The sequence below is a fragment of the Lepisosteus platostomus genome, chromosome 4, assembly GCF_059453375.1.
Source record: "Lepisosteus platostomus isolate fLepPlt1 chromosome 4, fLepPlt1.hap1, whole genome shotgun sequence".
NCBI classification, from domain to species: Eukaryota; Metazoa; Chordata; class Actinopteri; order Semionotiformes; family Lepisosteidae; genus Lepisosteus; species Lepisosteus platostomus.
The window spans coordinates 67,609,844-67,630,577 of record NC_142614.1 but is presented as its reverse complement, the minus strand read 5'-3'; the positions used below and the strand labels follow the sequence as shown (position 1 = coordinate 67,630,577).

The following is a 20,734-nucleotide window of genomic DNA, read 5'->3' as shown; positions in this document are numbered from 1 at the left end:
GGCTTCAGAGGTATCTCAGTCTCCACCCAACCCTGAGAAAAAGAGTTTAGTGCTGCACAATGACCCACCAGCAAACAATGTTGTATGTGGGAATTGAAAGCAATGTTGAATTATTGTTGAATAGGAGCAATCTGGGGTTCATTGGTATAGTCTGTGACAGTAGAGCAGCTAGTGGAATTTAACTACTACTGCATATTAGCCGAGAGACAGCTTGTACTTGCTGTGGCCCACACACTTACTTTTCTATGAAAATTAACAACATCTGAAGTCAGATAGTTTCTCATAATACCCCTTCTTTAATACATTGAGAAATATCAAAATTGCACACAAGACAGCACAAAAGTGTCTGCAGACTCCTCCCTCCAGTTTTTGATATAAGTCTTAGATTGAGGTGTTGCTGTTTAGGTACAAGCTCTCATATCTCCATATAAGCTGCCCGAGCCGGTTCAGCCGGGCATAAGTTTGATGCACACTAAAGCTGTTGTTAGGGTTACTAATAATCTGCTGATGACCGCTGGCAATGTTGTTGTTGTTGTTCATGCCATCTAGTGCAATAAATTAATGATGGTTTTTGGTATAAATTAACTCGCTCTGCTTTAAATTAAATCTTATGTAAATATATAATAGGACATTGTTCCTCCTCATCAAAGCCGACCACATCTTGCATCCCACAGGGCAGTTCTTAGTCCCAGTATATTTGTTATGTATGCGACAACTGGGTCAGGTTCTTCACAGGTATTGCATCTATTTTCATTTCAGTGTTGATAAGCACCCAAATCTATATCTGCAAGAAACCCGACAGTAATCGAGCATTGTCTGTCACCTTGCATAGGTGGTATTTAAAAACTTGATGCAACAAAACTCCCTTCTTATCATCCCCTCAACTCCACAAACGTGTGGGCATTAGTCTGACTGTCTGTCCAGGTTCATCTGTCTGTCCATAAGATTCATCAAGGATCTTATGATGTGAAGGTGGATTTTTTTGTTTGTCTTTGTAATGTTGTTTGTATCTGTTTGCATCTCTTCCATAATGCACAATTTTGTCTTGTCTGGGGTTAATTATTTGTAATCCGATGCTTGCAGTTAAAACTAAGTGCATACTGTAAGTGTATGTCATTTGTTTTGAACCGTTTGTTTGGAAGACTCCGGATTAAAACTAAAAGTGCTGCTGATCACCTTTAAGGTCTTGAACAGTTTGGTTCCTGGAGTACATCCTTGAAGTCTTGAATCCTTATATGGCTCCACATTATCTGTCCTTTTTGGAATCTTCAACTCTTTCAGTTCCCAAACTGAGACTCCACACTGGGAGAAACCATTGTTTCTCCCCGCTTGTTTCTCCCATTGGGGGCGGTGAGGTGTCTCTGTGGTTAAGGATCTGCACCTGTGGCTGGAAGGTTGCCGGTACAAATCCGGCGGCTGGCAGAGGAATCCTACTCCGTTAGGCCCCTGAGCAAGGCCCTTAACCCCAGCTGCTCCAGGGGTGCTGTACAATGTCTGACCCTGCGCTCTGACCCCAAGCTTCTTTCCCTGTCTGAGTGTCTCATGGAGAGCAAGCTGGGGTATGCAAAAAGATGATTTCTGAATGCAAGAACCTGAATAGGGCCAATAAAGTGATCCCTCTCTCCCTGTTTCTGATCGGTTAATTCCAAGGCTGTGGAGTGATTTCTCAGCTCCTACTGTATCCGATCAAGCAAGTCAGTCAGCAATTTTAAAACTTGCATTTGTGTTTTTAATTCTGTTTACAGTATCACTTTTCAATTATAAAGGAACGGGTAACGGGTTTTCATGCAGGTTTTGACTTCACACCTTTCTCCACCCCTCTCCAGTTTGCACTTTGGCCTCTCTGCCTCTCCCCTCTCCCTCCTCCTCCACTTTTCCATCTTTTGTTCTCCTGTGCTATTTAATCTCTGCTGTCTCCCCTGTCTTTCTCACACCTGAAGAAGGCTCCACAGCCGAAACATTGTGTTTCCTTTCTTCAGCGTGGAATAAACCCGTTACCTGTTCCTTTGCAGCCTACGTATGCTGACGCAGCTGCCTACTTTAACTATATCAATTATAAAAGCATCTTGAGATGATTTATCAGGAAAGATGATAAACATCTGTGTCACAGTTTTGATTCTGAATATCAGATATAAAATAAAATTTCTTAAAAATCGTTTGGGATTATGACAGTCCAGGTTTCCTCATTTGTTTTTACTTATCTTTGCAACTGTAATTATATTACTGTCTGAATTGATCTCTCCGTATTTAAGGACAAGCCTCCTGTAGCACTTTGAGACTTCACTGTGTTTTTTAATGTTTTGTTACCTTCAAAAAGTATAATGCTGGCCTCTATTTGGAGCAGGAAGCTGTCTCATTAAATAATGAGAGACTTATTACAAAATTCACTGATTAAAAACAAGCCTAGAAGGATCTGAAAATGAGTCTAGCAGTACATGGTTGAAGAAGTGGAGGATGTGGGGCTTCCTGTTCAATTTAGTTGACCAGCATGATGGGTTATGTGGTTCTGTGATGAGCTACATAATTTATATGTAGAAGCTGTGAAATTATCATCTTTGTATGTCTTTGCCTCCTTTTTCAAAGGAGGTTGAGGCAAGAAACGTTTCACATGCATATAACCTAAACTCCTTTTTTTCATAGGATTATTGGTGTTTTTACACCTGACCAGTAGTACACACCTCTCTTCCTAGGGCCACGATGTCTGGAGATTTTCATTCCACATTTACTTTTAATTTACAAAATCCAGCAAGCTAAATTAAGATCATTAGCTTACTTGACCCAGTTTAACACTTTTTAAAGGTCTCCAGCTGTCAACAATTGAAAGAGACCTTGAAAACCTGCTGGATTCAGGGCCTTGAGGACTGGAGTGGTGCGTCTATGCCTTAGACCAATATAAATCAATTAACTGTATTGCATTAACATCTTCTAAGATGCAATTAATTTCCTGTTTCTAAAGTGGATGTAGTAATTTCATTACAAAATGTGCATTAAAAATGTTCTTGGGAATAGTCAATCTAAATTCATTTTTCAAAATGACCATACAGACCTGCAGTTTATTATTTGCAGTTTTGGCAGTTTAGAATTTCTTTTTGCTTAAGTGGAAGACATACTGTACAGTTAATGTTTTGTGGATGTTACCATATTTTGGCGAACGCATGCCTGGATTAATAGGAATCCATTGTGTCTGACTGAAGCATGGCCTTGGATTGTTTGCTAGGTTCAACAACACAATTAAATAACTGTATAACTGAGGACAAAGTATACCTGGTGAGGGCTTGGGACATTCTAATTTTTCCTTCAGGAATTAAAAACAACAGAATATGAGGGGAAAAAAACTGATTCTTTCAGTACTTTGTTTTTTGTTGGGGACCAGAAATTGCACAAAAATGTTATTTCTGTATATCAGTCTGTGTGTCTGTGTACAGGCAAGCTGGTGACCCCTGGGGATAAGAGCTCTGAATGACTGTGAGCAGAGCAACTGTTTCCATGTTTATTGGGCTGCAGTCTCACAGCACTGCCTGTTAAACAAGCGAAGCTCCTCAGCTCACTTCTCTTGCATTGTTCCCATTAAATATAAGCCCTGTCTTCAGGATTCACTACATACCCGCAGGTATCTTGAGAACTTGCTGGTGTCCATTGTATAAACCGAGATTCTGCCGTATTTTCAAGAACTCAAATGATTTGGTGACTGTTCATTTTTAAAGGAGTTCTGTGATCCTGCATAAACAAAAATCAGATGATTAAGGCATTGCTTATTAATGCAGTCTTTTATAGAAACAGCATTAGAAGATTTGGTTTCTTTTTTTTTGACATTTCCTTGAAGGTACAAATGCAACACAAGCACATTTAGTTACAACTCAACCAACTGGAAAGTCAGCAAGTGTTACCAGAGACTATTTTTAGGAATGAGTGTTGTAGGCAACATTAAAAGCTAAGAAGAAAAATACAACATAACACCTTAGATTAAGTATTGTGAATTTAAACTTAAAGTATGCACCCATTGGATTTAGTTTTATTGGATACCTACAAGTAATTGAAACAGACCAGTGATTGGCCAAGTAAAAATCTCCAATGATTCTTTGACTTGTCTTGTTAAATAAAGGATTTTAGGTGCAGTACATTGTTTTTTCGAAAGCATGTTAAGATCCAAAAAGCTTAAATGTACTGTGCTCTAAATAGCAATCGGAATCACCACAGAGACATCTATTCTTGCCTTTATATGGTGGGTAGAACCCTACCAAAGGTCTTTACAGGAGAGTGACCTTGGTGTAACTAGTACTATAAGTAGGTTAAACAGTAAGTCCAGTAAAAATATATTGGATGACTATTCTAAAGGTACAGGGCATATTACAGAGTACTTTTGATTTCTAGCATTCGTTCAAATGCTACACATTTTTGTACAACAAATGAAGTCAAGGCTCAAGATGGCTTGCCAGTAGAAAAATAAGCACAGGGCAGTAGGTGGCAGTCAGGGAAGCAGGTGCCACAGCAGCCCATAATCAAGATAACTGCCAAAGGGAAAGCTAGAGAGAACAGATGTCTTCACTTTAGATTTGAACAAGGAGAGCGTAGGGTCGTCTCTAGCGGCAACTACCAAGGAAGTGCAGCGTTAAAGCTGAAAAAGTGTCACCCACAGTGCGTCACAGGCAGAGACGTCACGAGCAGCCTAGAGCTAAGTAGCTACTGCGCACCAGTGCCTCGGGATGTGTGCTGTTTGTGATGAGCCATGTTGCGAGGCCTGCGTAATGTCCATCAGTCCTGTCTGAGGTGAGCTGGGCGTGGCATCTGAAAAACAACGAATCGGTTCTCTGCCTTCCATTAGACGAGGCGTCTGCTGTTGTAGCCCCAGAGAGCTACAGTGCGCCTTCCTCTGGTTTACTGGGGATAGCTTGAGAGAAGGTAGCCTCCACCTTTTGTTTCTCCTTCTCTTCCCTGTCCTCTCTCTTTCTGCTTTACACGCCACAGGAAAACAAAACATGGTGTGGCTTGCCCTTCGTTTTTTACTTCTCCTTGTGGAATAAACCTACAGTATATTTGAACCTATAATACCTGGAAGACCCCTGCCTTAGACTTCTCCAGGACAATATTGGAGCTCTGTGTCGTATAAAATGGCTGAGCTGAGCTGAGCCCCATTGGCATGAGCCCCATAGCTTTTGCAAAATGTGCCGATCAGCTTCACCAGTGATAAACAGATCTGTGCACTCAGTGGGATGTGAAAGTCATTTCTACCACAAGATGTAAAATTCAGCTCCTCAGCTGAGCGGTTTGTGAATTATAAATGATCATTTTTCTTAAGGGTGAAGGGAAATCTCTGTTGTCAACACCTGCCTAGCATTTCCACTTTCAGTTAGCCTAGGTTTTATTTTCTAATTGGGTTTTTTTCCCCACTTCAGGTTTTATAATTAAGACGGTTTATTGGATAAGTTATTCAGAGAACTTGTTGCTCACCCAATTGGCTTTTAGATGTAATGGCCTGAAATAAATTCTTGTGCCTCACAGATAATTGTATCTGTAATTATTTGGCAGTTATCTATCACAAACAACATAAAAATTGATTTGTAGGCCAACATCAGGCTGTTTGGAAACCCCTTGTCAGTATTGCTGCAGATCATTACACACTATGCAGACCCTAATGGTCCTCGTTCAGCCTTGTTCACAGTGTAACCCTGCTTGAGTGAGGTAGCTAGGAATTACAGGGGTGATTATCATTATCAAAGCCATTCTGTGAAATTGTACTTTTTTTCTGTATTGTTTTTGAATGCCACAATGGAGCAACCTTTCATTATGTGTGCACACTGATGTCTCAGGCTCTGCACTGCAATTTACTCTGTGTGCATCTGTGTGCACACACCAGCATCATCGCAGACTACACTTATGTGTGAGTCAGAGGTGTCTGTCTTACGGATTTCAGTTAAATGCCAGAGGAACCCAAAATGGCCATTCTCTGGAGACCCTCCCCCACACTGCGCTGACCAGAGCAGATGCAGCTCTGTCTTGGTAATGATTACAGCACTGACCCTGGGGTAGTGTCCGCTAAATGCCTTTTCCTGTCTTTGCTGCAAAGGTTCCCAAGATTTAAGGTTTTGGGGAAAAAGAGCCAACTTTTCTGTTGCAATTAATTTGGGATAGATGATATTCCAACATGATAAACACTTGTCGGTGACATATAGCCTAAGACCAACACACCCCTCTCCCTGCACTCTGTAATGAGTCAGACATTGTGTTTGGTATGATTTAATGTCCCTGTAGGTTTCCATTTCTCATTGAACATCATAGATATGATTATTAATGGCGGCATTAGTCGTGCTAACAGCAGTAATAGTGTGAATATTACAATGCAGTTCAGAATTTTCTTCCTCATGCTGCAGCATGGTGCATGAGATCGTCGGGGTTTTTGTACTCAGGAGAGTGAGAATTTGGCAGAATATTTCAAATAAACTCAGTCCATTTTCTCATGTTTATATAAGTGCAGTAAAATGATGACTGTATCTGAAACGTTTAATATTGATAACTTGAACTACAGGTTTAGCAAAATGGGAAATCAAGACTCAGAATGGACATATTTTCTATTCTTATTAAGCATGTGCTTTGTGCTATTTCTACAAGATTTCTTCAAACAGCATGAAATCCTACATTAGTGCACAGTTTTTAAATTGTGGAGTTGTGATGCTAGCTCTCTGTAAATGCTCTAGGTTCTGTATGTGTGTGTGATTTCAGAGGCTGTCCACTGGGGAATGTAGTACAACAGGCACATTTAACAAAGGCAGACAGGCAAGAGTCCTTCACTGTGTCCTTTCTCACAGCAGCCATGTAGAGAAGCTTTTAAAATCGGAGAACAGTGGTGGACATCTCAGGCTTTGTTTTGAAACAACAGAAAAGTGGTTTACCCAAGGCAGAAGGAAGGCTGTCTTGTTATTGGCTGTTTGGTTTCTAAGAACAACAGCATTACCTCAATATGCAGTTTAGATCATATATACAGTATAGGAAATACTTTCTGTTTTTATTTATATTTATATTTTTGCTTTTTAACCATTTTAAATGAGGTAGTAGTAGTAATTAATAAATTATTATTTTCTATTATTATTATTAACTGTTTTGAAATTAAATGTATATCATTTTTATCATACAGGAAATGGCAAGGAAATACCTTGACCAGATCTTGATTTATATCTTAATCCACCTTAAGGAAACTAACATCGTCGTGAAAAAAAAACAGATGCTTGCGCCCAGATCAGGATGTAAAATTGAAAACCTCTTTACCGGCTGACAGTTTTTGCCAAGTCTTTGTGTCTGCGTTTCCTGGGTCCGCTGGTACACGCCTAATATCTGTAATGTCTATTATAAAGGTCAGTGCAGAACAGCGCAGTGAATGCTGTATGAATGGGAGGGCCTCTGTGCTTGTCTGTTAATGGTCAATCTGCCCCTGCAGTGCTTCTCTTAAATACCAGGTCATGCCTGAAGTGACCTCTGCAGAAAATGTTTTCCCCACTCGCACGTAAAATGGCTGATCCAGCGGCCAGCGCGCAGCCCTTTTCTCCTGCTCCTCGGAATCCTGGCACTCAGCATTACTGAATGTTGATTTGTCGGTAGCAGAGGGATCTCTGATTCAAGGTGGACAAAAAAAAGGTATAATACAGTGTTCAAATCTGTTTGTTTTAAAGGTTTGGGCAAAACGGTCTCATTGAAACATTTGTGTTTTAAAGAGGCCTAAGGTCACCTTAACTAGGATCTTCATTTTTCCTGATGAAAAAGTGATAAGAAGCTGATGGGTTTTTATATAAATGAATTTAATACCCATATTCTGCAAATATACAAAACAGTAGAAGAAATGTGTTGTAAAATATAACTAGAACTGGAACAGCACAACTGTTAAGAGAAAATAAGAATGAAAAAAGCATAACAGCAATATGGATCTGATTTCTTTGTTTGCTCGACATCTTCAGTAGGTGTTAGAAGTTTGCTATAGCCCCTATAGTGTTAAGAGGCAGCAGTATAATTACAGGGCAGAGCACCTTGAAAGAATAATTTCTGTATAGCTTCTGTATCTTGTGCATTCCTCTGTCTGAACAGCCATTCAAGTACTCCGTTAACAATAGTCTAGAGACCAGACACGTCTGCAGGTGAATGAGGAAAAGAGAAAAAACAGAACAGCAGAATACTGCCAGAGTCTGTGTAGTGAAGTGTTTAGCCTAGTCAGCCAAGCAATGCTGTTGAGCTATTGTTGCCCTATTGCATGCTTGGAAACAGATTTGATTATGGGACTGGTGTACATTGTGATGAATAACAGCAGATTATCTGAACTAGTGTAAGTGCATTAATGGGTAATGGGATAGAAATCTGAAGTATGGCTTTTGAAATAATAGCAGCCATTGTTCAGCACTATTGTCAGAGAAGACATTCACTGTAGGAACAATATATTAATTTTCTATAAAATGTAGTTTGCTGTGAAAGCTGAATTTATAATGTGAAGGTGTTCTATTATCTTTGAGATTACTTATAGCCAGAGAGCTTCAAATTATTTAATTTTTTTTTATAAAATGTATACTGCATGCACATAGCTGTGTGTATCCATTGGTCTGTCTGTGCAATCAGTCACTTGTTATGCCTGAAAAAAGGTGAACTACAGGGCCTTAATGCATTTACATCAGAACATCTAATTAGTCTTTTTTTTAAATATGCTTTTAAAATTGTGTAAAAAATCTACAAAATCGGATTTTGTTTTTCCAACATATATTTAAAAAGGGCCTTGTCGATTAACATCTGCTGATCTTGAGTTAAGCAGCTTCAGGGCAGAAAGTCTTTACATGCAGAAACTGCAGATTGAGATTAAACTTGTCATTTTTTCCTACTGTGCTGCCAGGAAACACTAAACAAAAAATGCGCTTTTACGTATGAATAAAAACATTAAATTGAAATTGCTGTTTCAGTATAAAGAAACCAGAAAAACAAGATGTAGTAGTCGAAGTCGTAGAAAAACAGTGGTTGGAACAGGACAAATTATCAGAAATTTTTTTCTAACCTCTTCTAGTTCAGAGTCGCTGGGGAGCTGGGGCCTACCCTTGCAAGCAGTCACCGGGCAGACACACATCCACACATTCCTAGCACCAATTTTCCCAGAAGCCAATTAAACCACCAGTATGTTTTTGTGGGAACAAACCAGAGCATCTAGTGGAAATCCATGCGTACATGAGGAGAACATATGGACTCCACCCAGATAGCTCCCAGGTCCGCAATTGAACCCAGGACCTCAGTGCTGTGAGGTAGTAATGCTAACCATTGCACCACTGTTCTGTCCACTCAAACCCTATAGTAAACTTTATTTGACATAGTACCTTTGAATCGTCTGAAATGCTTTATGATACGTATAGAGCACACTTCACAATAAAATAAAGCTCCGAAGCCTACAGCAAAGCAGACACAGAGGGTAAAACATTTGCAGTCCCTGATTACTTTTGGGATGGTGTTCCTGAGCTTTAGGGCACAGCAGCAAAAGGTCTTGTCACTCATAAAGTATAGACAAACAGTAAACACACAACACATAATAAGACAGAATCAGCCAAGCAGAGTGCTGACAAGGTTTCATCTCTATCTTGGGGAAAAAGCCGATGATCTGACCTCTCTCTTGTAACATTTAAGTTGTATTTTGGGCCAGTCTTCATAGTAAAGGTAATTCAGACCAAGTAGTTTTAGTATTTGACTAAGAAGAAACACAGAAATGCTACATACTGTAAAAGGGGACTCATTACTGAGCCCTGCAGAACACCATGTGTAACCTACCCAACCTCAGATCTAAACCTTCAAGTGAAATGAAATGTCTGTGCTTAGTAATGTAATATATATATACTAATTAAAGACAGTACCCAAGATACTAAGCTCTTTGAGTACTGTGCATATCATGATTTACAGTCCTGGATGTAACACTGTCTGGGAAGTAAGACAGTGCTCCTGAATTAGTAACGACGAGGATGTTGTTAGCAAATTTAATGCACACTTGCTATATACAGTATTTGTCTTACTTAGTTAGAAAGAGTTGGAAATAGTGCATTTGGAGTGAGATGATTACACTGCACCAGCACTGGACCTTTCTATTATTTTCGAAAGCAGAGTCAAGTTAGATATGAGCCAAAATTATTTGGATAATCCAAAATCATGTCAGCCTTTTAAGCCATTGGTGTAACTGCCATAGTTTTAAAAGCAGCCTGCATTATCCCTGAACTTTGTCATTTATTATGTTAAGGAGCAAAGGGCAGAAAGGTACAAGTGAAATGACATAAAGGGAATAGAGCTCAACAGGTGGGAAGGGTCTTCCATATGTGATCCCACTTCAGCAAGGCATTGAGGAGTAATCTGTGACAGGAGAAAGACGAGAGCAGGCAAAGAGGCAGTGCTGTAGAAGAAAGAGGTGGGAATGTGATACAAGATGTTATCAATCTCAGTTGTAAAAATGTCTTTGTAATAAAACGTGTGCTAAGCAGGGGTAGTAACCACAGAAATAAAAGAAGTGAATCAGTCCCACTTGTGCAAGATCTTTCTCCACTGTTCCAGGTAACTGTTACCTTCCTTATTGCTGAGTTCAGGTGACTTTGCCAGGCAGTCTAATTACATTGTTTCCTGTCTCTCCAAGAAAGATGTACAGATGGGGACTGAACTACACTGTACGTTAACTCCTGACCCTTAATGTGAACTATTTTAGGATACTGAAATCAACTGAGGCAGGTGGTATCAATTTTAACTTAATATTTTATTTGTAATTCTCTTGTTCTGTTTCTGTAATGTGTACAAAACGCATAACCCAACTGTGTACATAACGCAGAAGAAAACATGAAAAGATCTGATTAAAAGATTGACTGTTAAGGCAACAGTGTGTTTGTTTCTTCCTGAATAAGAAAGAAATAAGATTGATCCCAGGAACCTCATCCAGTCATAATATGGACTTATTGCTTGTTCCGGGTTTCCAAAACCCTCTGTGAAAAGAAGCATCTCCTCATCTCAGTTTCAAATGGACTTCCTCATAGTGTCCATTCATGCTCTCTCCTTGTTTCACTCATGATTCTGAAGAACCTCACTGAGTTAACTTTGTCAGTGCCTGTGAGGTTTTAAAATTCTTGAATATTTGTTCTGATTTTGAATTGTGCCTTCGCAGAGTGATATGAAATAGTTGCTGAGGAATAAAATACCATATGAGCCAGTAGGTTTTCATACTGTAGGTGATCTTGAAACGATGCGTTCTTTGATAGTTGGGAACTGTTTCAAATTGTCCTGTCAGAGTAACGCTGTATCACGTGTACAGTAATTCAGCATCTACGGGTTAAGAGGGAGCAAAAGGTATAAAATCACCCTGGTTGTCCCCAAATCCTGATCTGAAAACCATGTAGGAAGCACTGATATTGTTTCTGTGTGCACCGATGCTCAGCCGGCTGAATCCGCTGCTCTGTCCTTCTCCCGCCATCCCAGGCAAAGCTCTCACGTTCCTGCTGCTGCAGCCCCCCAGTCCCAAGCTCCCTCCACACAGCACCATCCGCCGCACTGCCATCGACCTCATCGGCCGCGGCTTCACCGTCTGGGAGCCCTACATGGATGTGTCGGCGGTGCTGATGGGCCTGCTGGAGCTGTGTGCCGACGCCGAGAAGCAGCTGGCCAAGTGAGTACCGCCGAGCCCCGTACTGACGTAAGCGGGCCCGCGCACATACAGCGTATCGCGTTTTTTCCATCATGGAGGACCCCAAAAGTGCTTCACAGACAGGGAGGGATCTACTCTGTCCCCTCGCTGATGTGCAGCCCCCCCACACCTGAGTGATGTGCGGTAGCCGTTGTACAGACGCAGATGCTGGACTGTTTGAGCTCAGAGTGGAATTTACCCGAGACACCTGGGGGGTGGGGAGGGGGGCTATAACAGGCGCTATTCCGTCCCGCTGCACTAATGGGACCAATTGGATCCTTTGCCAGTTTTTCTGGTGAAAAGTTGGGAGATCTGACACATAGGAATGTGTTCCATAGAAATGGAAAGCAATCAAAGAGTTCAAGTTAACCCTAGTATCAGGTCAGTTGTGAAGGGTTTGGTTATAATAATAATAATAATAATAATAATAATAATAATAATAATAATAATAATAATTGGTTACACTTATATAGCGCTTTTCTGGACAATCCACTCAAAGGGCTTTACAGTCAATGGGGACTCCCCTCCACCACCACCAATGTGCAGCCCCCACCTGGATGATGCAACGGCAGCCATAGTGCGCCAGAACACTCACCATCAGTGGGGAGGAGAGCAGAGTAATAAAGCCAGTTCATAGAGGGGGATTATTAGGAGGCCATGATTGGTAAGGGCCAATGGGAAATTTGGCCTGGACGCCGGGGTTACACCCTACTCTTTTCGAGAAACACCCTGGGATTTTTAATGACCACAGAGAGTCAGGACCTCGGTTTTACATTTCATCCGAAGGACGGCACCTGTTTACAGAATAGTCTCCCCATCACTATACTGGAGCATTTGGACCCACACAGACCCCAGGGTGAGCGCCCCCCGCTGGCCCCACTAACACCTCTTCCAGCAGCAACCTTAGTTTTTCCCAGGAGGTCTCCCATCCAGGTACTGACCAGGCTCACACCTTAGGTTATGTCACTGGAGCTCAGCTGGGAAGGAATCTAGAGGGTGTGTGGGTCCCCAGGGCCTGGGCTGGGAGTCTCTTCCTCAGAGGTGTCCCAAGATGCCACAGCTGACCAGGCACAACTTTGCTTGCCTTCTGAAATCTGATTAGACTGGGCCAGGAGGTTGTAGTGCTGCTGTAAAAATTGACTTACGAAACAAGTGAGAATACACATTATAATTTCTCCTCTAAATATAAATGAATGTTATTTTGTAATATTAAATTTGTGTTACCAAAAAATTAGAATTTAGATCAGTATTAAGAATACTTTGGAACGGTGTGCCCACAGTTTCTTGGCCCTTCTATTCTTTATTCTTTTGTGGCGCATCTAATCAGTTTCTAATCCTGTCGCAGGTGATTAAATCCCCTCACACAACAATGGAGCTTTTATTCTCAGCCTTGTAGTTTCTTTGTAATGGTCATACAGTGGTATCGCAGTGGGTTAGGTTTTTAAGATCTTTTTTTTTTTAATCAGGGAGCAAGAAGGGGTTGCGTCTGGGCAGCTAACCGATGTTTTCAAAGTGGTTTTCAAATAAACACCTCCTCTCTGTAAGGCTGGCTTTAATCAAGGACAGGAGCACAAGGCCGTCTGTTTGCCTTAGATGCAGAGATGGTAATTCTGCAGCTCGCGAAGATGTGTCAAGTTAAGGTTAAGCAGAGAAATGGCTAAAGAGCATCAATATGAAATAATGTTGGTATCCTTGCTTTATGTTGCAGACCTTTACAGTGAACAGAAAACACATCTGTCTGTTCCTAACCTTTAAGAAACTGCCACACAAATAAAGTTAAATTGGACTGCTAGGACACCAAATGAAAAATACTGTGAACATCTGTTTATGTAATTAAGATGAAACCTTATCTTTACAAATTTATTATGAGTATATATATGTCTGCTTTCCCTGTAGCGTGTTCTAATAGGGTTAGTCTGAAAGACAGTAATTTTTCAGTGTTTATTAGAAGAGGGACCTGATGCTTGGCACTTAGTACAAACTCCAAATGTAGACGTGACATGCTTTCTAGACAAAAAATTAGATTTGCCAGCAAGATTCCCCCTCATCCTCCATCAAGTAGCCCCCGACTCACCCTCATATTTCTGCTCTCATTGTCCGCCTTGAAGAATGAGTCATTGCGTAGATTATGATGTTGCACTGTCTGACCTCAGATTGAAATCAGTCAGAGCCTACTGGTCACTGCAAAAGCAAATTCTATCACTTGTTTATCAGCGCCGGCAAACGGTACTTGAATCTTTATTTTAAGAGAAAAGGTGTCTGGCGTGGGGGGGGCAGGACCTACACATTTGCGCTGTCTAGTGGTAACAAAATTAATTCAATAAAAAATTGAGTCTGTGATGTCCAATCACATTTTCAAGGTCTCATCTCCCAAGCCTGTAGAACAAAGGCTGTATCTCGACAAAACATCAGGACGCTGCAAGATAACAGACAAATTGGATACTTATACAATTCTGTATTCATCTTCCGTTTTTTTCAGAAATAATTTTTTATTTTGTTTTTTGTTTATTTTTGTGGGAGGTATTTTTAACCTTTGTTAAGGTTGTTTTGTTTCAATTCAGTTATCAGTGGCTTCTGTATTTGTGAAAGACTTTTAATCATTGCTTTTAATATTAATTGTGCATCAGGCTGCTGCTGATGAAGTGCATTAAACAGGAAATTTCACTTCCTGAAAAGAAACAAGCAGAGCCGAGTTAATTTACTCTTCCATTTAAATTGCTGGGAATTGAATTTTTACATCTGAAAATAAGTCTACATAGCTCTATATTAAATCATTAACTTACCTAGACACGAGCACTTGCTGTAAAGACACACTGACATATGTGTTATATACAGTACAGTACCTCAATCTTTAAAGCCTATTGGGCAGGGTTGTATGTGCTGTGAAATACTAGGAATACTGGGTCACTGCCAGCTCTGTGAGTGAGCAGATCTCTGTGATCTTAACCACAAAACAGATGGAACAAAACCTTTAAAAGAGAAACCTGTCCTTTTTTTCAGCAGGGTCTGATAGTACACAGATTTGGTACTTAGCCCTATGTTCATTGATATGGTAATTATGAACTAGCAAAAAAGAATGTATTTATTAGGCCAATTGCTCCTGTGATGTTGAAACTTTTCTTTTTGATTAGGTCAGTACTTTTTACGGGCTTTAACTGATCACCCTTGAAATAACGTTTTTGGCAAAGCCAATTCAATTAGAGGTTTCTTGGCCTGTGCCACCACGAACTGTTCCTGCTTTTCTTGTTTTTACCTTGAAAAGTCAACCAGGAAGGCAAATGTTATTCATAACGCTGACAGTTCCTAAACCTTGAGTTTCAATTATATGATTTATGGAACTGATTTTAGTGAAAATTTTGAATTAATCTTAGATCAAACACTTTCTTCTGACATATTTATCTTAAATGTAAAAGAAAAGATATATATATGTATTTACCATAATTAGTTCTGTGCCAGTTCATTTACTGCAACCATACTGTACAGTTGCCTTTATGTGTAAATATTAGTCAGTCATAGTTTTATATTCAAATGCTTGTGCCAATGCTTTCTTGTATTATTTTGATTGAAAAAAAACAACTGGTTGAAAAGCAGTGCTACTGTAGTTTGTCATCTCTGCCATGGTTGTAATTTTCCCTGTACTGATGTGCAGGGAATAATGCTTTGAAATTATCCAGAATTCAAAGCAGTTCTTGTATTTGTTTTGTTGTTTTTTTCCTTTTGCTGGGAAGTTGCAGTGCTTTTGGATTGATGACTTGAGGTTTTGCACTGTCATTTATATGGCTGCATAAAAATTCCTATTCTAAAACAGGAATGTAGGTGGCACTGTGGATAAGCGTATTTCATTCACACACCAACCTGCTTCTGAGATTTAATTAGACAGCAGTGTTTAAGTAATGGGCCCATAACAATCACAGAAGGCTCGTAGGAGTTGTTGAGTCACAGGAACAGCCATGGAATATACTGTCGAGCTGAGAAACGGAGATGTTTCACAAGGTTTTTACTGCACTTTTAATTCTATTACATACTATTACAATGCCTATAAAATATTCCATTTCCATCTCATAGCTCAAGTCACCTACTGTAATTTATTCCCAAGAAGCTGTTGTAGAGAGCATAGTTTCAGCAAGTGTATACGTTTTGCTTTTAAAGAACAACAGTTCATTTAAAAAAAGTGGGCAATTGTTATCTAGAATGTGTGACTAATTGTGGCATTATTTTTAAAAGCAAAGCTTATAAAAATTGATTTTTAATTATTGTTGAATACATAGTTTATTAGTTTAATCTAATGGACATCTTTAGTGTTTCTTATATTTAATGTTTGCTTATTTCCAAAATTGTGATAATTCCTGTCTCTGTTATGTAAATGTAATGCTCTGTGTAAGTGCTCTGTGAATCACCCTTTTTCTTCTGTAGTTATAAGGAAATAATCTGTCGAATCTGAAAATTAACAGCACGAGATATACACTTAGAACGTTTCCTTCACATTTTTTTGTTCAGTGTTAAACTCAGAAGTATCTGAATTTTACATTGTAATGCAGTGGTTTTCCCAAGTAAACGAAAGTGTAATATATTTATTTTATTATTCTTTTCTAAAATCCAGTAAGTCTGTACTAGTAATGCTTCTGCTTTTGAAAAGATCTTAGTGATCCCCAAAGTATGGCATACTGCACAAACACCAGATGCCGTCAGCACTGTGTTTTGTATATATAGAGCAGCAGTATGGAGCAGAGGTTAAGTTTCAGAGTTCGTAACTGGAAGGTTGTGGGTTCAAATCACTTGTGAGACAATGCTGTATTACCCTTGGGCAAGGTGCTTCACCACAATTGTTCCAGTAAAATACACGGTTATTTAAATGGTTGGAAACATAAGTTGCTTTATATAAAAGCACCAGCCAAAGAAACTAGTTAAGATGTAATTAATAATTATATACATGATATATACATCTGAAGTTCAGATAAAAACTCCTCTGATTTTTGTGCCAATTGTTTTTAAAATAACGTTTTTATTTCAAATGGTGTTTCATCTGGAAATTAGCAGATTAAATGTGTTCTTAAAGAACAATTTTAAACAAGCTCTTAATGAATTTCATTAAATATGCAAACATAATGAAAATGAAAGAAATCAATAAGAAATGGAAATCTTATTGAGAATGCAAAGATGAATAATTACTATCCAGCAGTGGCTGAAGAGCTATTTAAATATGTTCTGGGTGTGCGGATATTTTATTACAAAGCTGGTAAACACTTCCAATTTGGTTTGTTTTTAATTCTGCCGATTAAAAAATCTAGGAAAGAAGAACATTCTTGTGGCTTTGTTTGCACAGATTGTGTAAAAGCAAACAAGAATGTAATGTGGAGCAACATTATAGTGCTAAAAGCATTTTGTGAATTTAAACAGATCACTTTTGAGCTCTCCTATGTTGCACATTCTGTTGAGATGGATTGTCTTTCTGATGAAAACCCTTTATTTTATATTGGATGTTTTTAAATGGTAAAGCTGGTGTTTCCAGAATGTATCCCACCAGCAGCAGGGGGCCGGGGGGCCTGGGGAACAGATGCTGAAGGAAGAGCCCTTTATCTCTCTTCTCTCCCTTGCCCTGCACACAGAGCCAGGCTGGTTTTGCCCTCTTTAGAGCCTGGTGTTTCTTGTCCGGGGTCCACAGTGCACATCTGCCTGTGTGCTTTACTTTGTGGACTTTTGTGTGGAGCTTTTGTTTGTGTGTCCATATGTATTGGCCAGAGGAGAGCGGCAGGCTGCCTATGTGAGTCCTCAAAGTACTTAAGAGAGACAAACTTCACGGCCCCCCTGCTGTGGCGGCACAACATATACATCCCCTACAGAAAAAATGGGGCAGAAGACACAGGACTTTACTGCATTAGACACGCTCTGTGCTATGGGTGGCACATGTGGCTCAGTTTTTGAGTGGGTCCCGTTTTTCACATAGAAGCATGTTGTCTGAGGAAATCCATGCTGTTTTCTACCGCTTATGATTCAGAAAAAAAAGATATCCTTAATAGAGCATGTTCTTTAGAAAACAGTGGTGCAAGTGCATGGGTTAAAAAGTTCTAGACTTGAGGTTCTCAGTTCAGCCTCTTGCTATTTTATTTATCATTTGTTTGTGCTTTCTTTTCACATTCTACCTCTGCATTGTCGAAAATTGCAACGGATTTTTGCAATTTGAGAAAAAAGTATTTCACTTTTGTTCTCGCCTTATTTTTTACAAAAACGACATAAACCACTCTTTCGCATAAAACATAAGTATTTAAAAAAGCCCACTCCAAGTAGTCACTCTATATCCCAAACTCCTGGTCCCCCCAGACCTGCTGCAACCGAAAGGCAGGACTTCCTTTCCCATCAGACACATTCTGCTTATAGACACTAAAGCACAAAGTATACCAACAACTGGGCTTAAATAATAATACATTAAGTGTTGACATCCTGTCAGATGTATACTGTACATCATGGAAAGAGGTTTACAGATGTTAATATCTGTATAAATAATACATGATCAGAAAAATAGAATTCTAGTTACAAATTATAAATTAATAGCTGGTCGAACATCAACTTATTGACCATGGGGTGTGTCCAGTGTGCAGGACCACTTCCTTTTCCAGCATGGTTAAGTATAATTCTGTACATTAAGATGCAGGCTGCAAATAATATTTACCCCTACCTACTGTCTTTGAAGTAAGAGTATTGACAGATTGTTAGATCGGGTTATAACAAAGCAAATGGCTTCAAGTCACGGTTATGTAAATGTGCCGATATCTTGAATAATCCTCTTGTGCTGCTTCTCACGCAGAAATAACTAAACATCCTCTCGATTATATTAATTGCCAGAATACAAACATTTGGGAACTGCTTTAGATTTAATGTTAGTGTCATTATTGTTGTTTTTTCTTTAACAATAACTGGATAGAAGTACAACATTTGAAAAAAGAACTTTAGCACGTTTAAAATTTAGACTAAACATTAAACCATATTCACGCTAGTTATTAGTGTAAAAGTGGCTTAATATTTTGTAGCTTTGTGTTTTACAACTGAGGTTTTATTCAATCGAAGAGGAGGATTAGGAAAACATCATTTTTTTTAAAAAAATAATCTAGCTTCCAATGTAACATTTTGTTATAAGATTTTTTTTATGTTCATCTCTCCGAATTGAAACCGTTTTTGTTTTTAGTTTCTAAAAAACCTGAACCACCTACATTGTTAAAGAGCAGACATTGCAGATATTAAACATGCTGAGGGGATTGTGAAAAATGTAAATGTGTTTCTTCAGTGTCCTATCATGTCTTAGAGCGATTGCTGTGGCTATTGATTGTTGATATCAGTCAATATTTAAATTACGATATTGATTAACCCCTGCAAGTGTGTGTGGCTACATTGATTTGCATGCTTGTGTTCCACACAGTTTTCTAATGTTTTGTATTTTTTTATAAATGTATACCAAGCTATTTATATATATATATAAAAACATCATACAGCAGTAACAAAGATACAGCTGCAAAAACTTTAAAAATCAATATTTATACCATGTTTCATGATATTTTAGAAAATCAGAAGTTATTAAATCTTACCCCGAACTAAATGTCTTCTTTTCTGTAATTTTAGTCTTCAGTAGGTGTTTTTATTTCTTTTGTGCTTTTTTAGTTAAAATGTTAAAAACGTTCAAATTGTTTTGTTTTTTTTAAATCTCACGCGATCAGTCAGAGGATGCTGTTTATTGTTGCTGGACGCAGGGGTGAAATTACAGTGGAGACAGAACAAGACATGTCGGCTCTTTTTTTTAATATATATACAACCGTAGAAGAAAAGGATCGGCTCAACTGACGAGGGCGGCGAAAAGAAACCGCTGAGAACTCTGAAAGAGGGATCGATGGAGCTTCGTGAACAAGAATTTGGTGGCGGTGTATTCATTTGTTTAGTCTTGAGATTATGTTGTTCCGGTTCCCTGCTGAGTAGAATGGGACAGCTTGTGCTGCTGTGTGTGCTCGCAGATAGAAATGAGCCTGCAATGCAGATGCTTACAGAGTGATCGGTACTGCCATGTATCAGTGAATGATTGCATTATGGCTAAAATAGTTTGGTACTGCCAATGGCGTCGCTAATTATAGGAAAGTAATGAAGGTGGAAATACTGATAAAAGGTCTCATTATTAAAATTATTTAAAAATGAAGCATATTTAGCAGTTGCTTACAGTTAAATTCCAATCTGTTGAATGTTACAGGTGCTTACAAAGTACGCACTGTAGTCCCTTTCATCTGAAAACATCATTCTAAGATTTGGATTTGGGGAAAAAAACGTTTCAGAAATTTTCTCTGTCAAAGCCTGTATTTAATTTTTCTTTTTCACTGCTGTCATTTAAGGAAAACAGTTTTTTTATTTTTTTTTTTGTTTCTCAGTATGATTTCTTTTTTTTTCTGAATTATTACCTTGCTTAAGTGGTATATCACAGATATACAGTAGCAGCATTCCTTTGAATAAATAAGTTGAAATACAATTCATTAAAATAAAATTATTTATTTAAGCAAAACATTCATAGGTAAATAATACTATAACTATTTTATGGATTAGACATACAATAAAGGAAAAGACAAAATATGTTACAGTGCTTACCTTTTCTGATTACCTTATAGGATCTTCCTAATGTTTCTGTTTCCTTTGGCTTGCTAGGATAATTGTTGTCTCTATTTAGTTCTTGCATTTGAAAGTGCCAAATAGTAAAATAGTCAAATGGACTGTAAGTCAATTGTAAGTCCTCACATAGAATAAAAATGTATGTGTCCATTTGGAGGGTGTAGAAGTGGCAGGGGGCTAAATTCTAGTTCACACGTGGGAGAAAACGCCTGTTGCTTATCAGGAAACATAAATTAAGCATTAATGAACCTTTGAGTGGAAAACAGCTGAACCCTCATAAAGTCAATAGAAGATCTGAAAAGAGTGACATCAAATTTAAAAGTGGCTCATCTCGTGAGGTTAGCTTTTCCTCTGTGTTGTTTTTTGCTCTTTCTGAACCACTCATTGTCACGCCTTATTTTTCTCTCCTTTTTAACTGCTCTTAAAGTAGTTGCTTAG

General features: G+C 38.9%; 1 protein-coding gene across 4 annotated transcripts in view; it reads left to right on the top strand.

Annotated features, from left to right (window-relative positions):
* Positions 1 to 20,734, top strand: part of wdr7 (WD repeat domain 7) — a 210,150-nt gene that overhangs the window by 157,897 nt on the left and 31,519 nt on the right. For all 4 annotated transcript variants that reach the window (XM_088630381.1, XM_088630380.1, XM_088630379.1 and 1 more), the window contains one exon: positions 11,455 to 11,641. In XM_088630381.1, the coding sequence (XP_088486507.1) occupies positions 11,455 to 11,641 (187 nt within the window). The remainder of the gene's footprint in view (positions 1 to 11,454; positions 11,642 to 20,734) is intronic.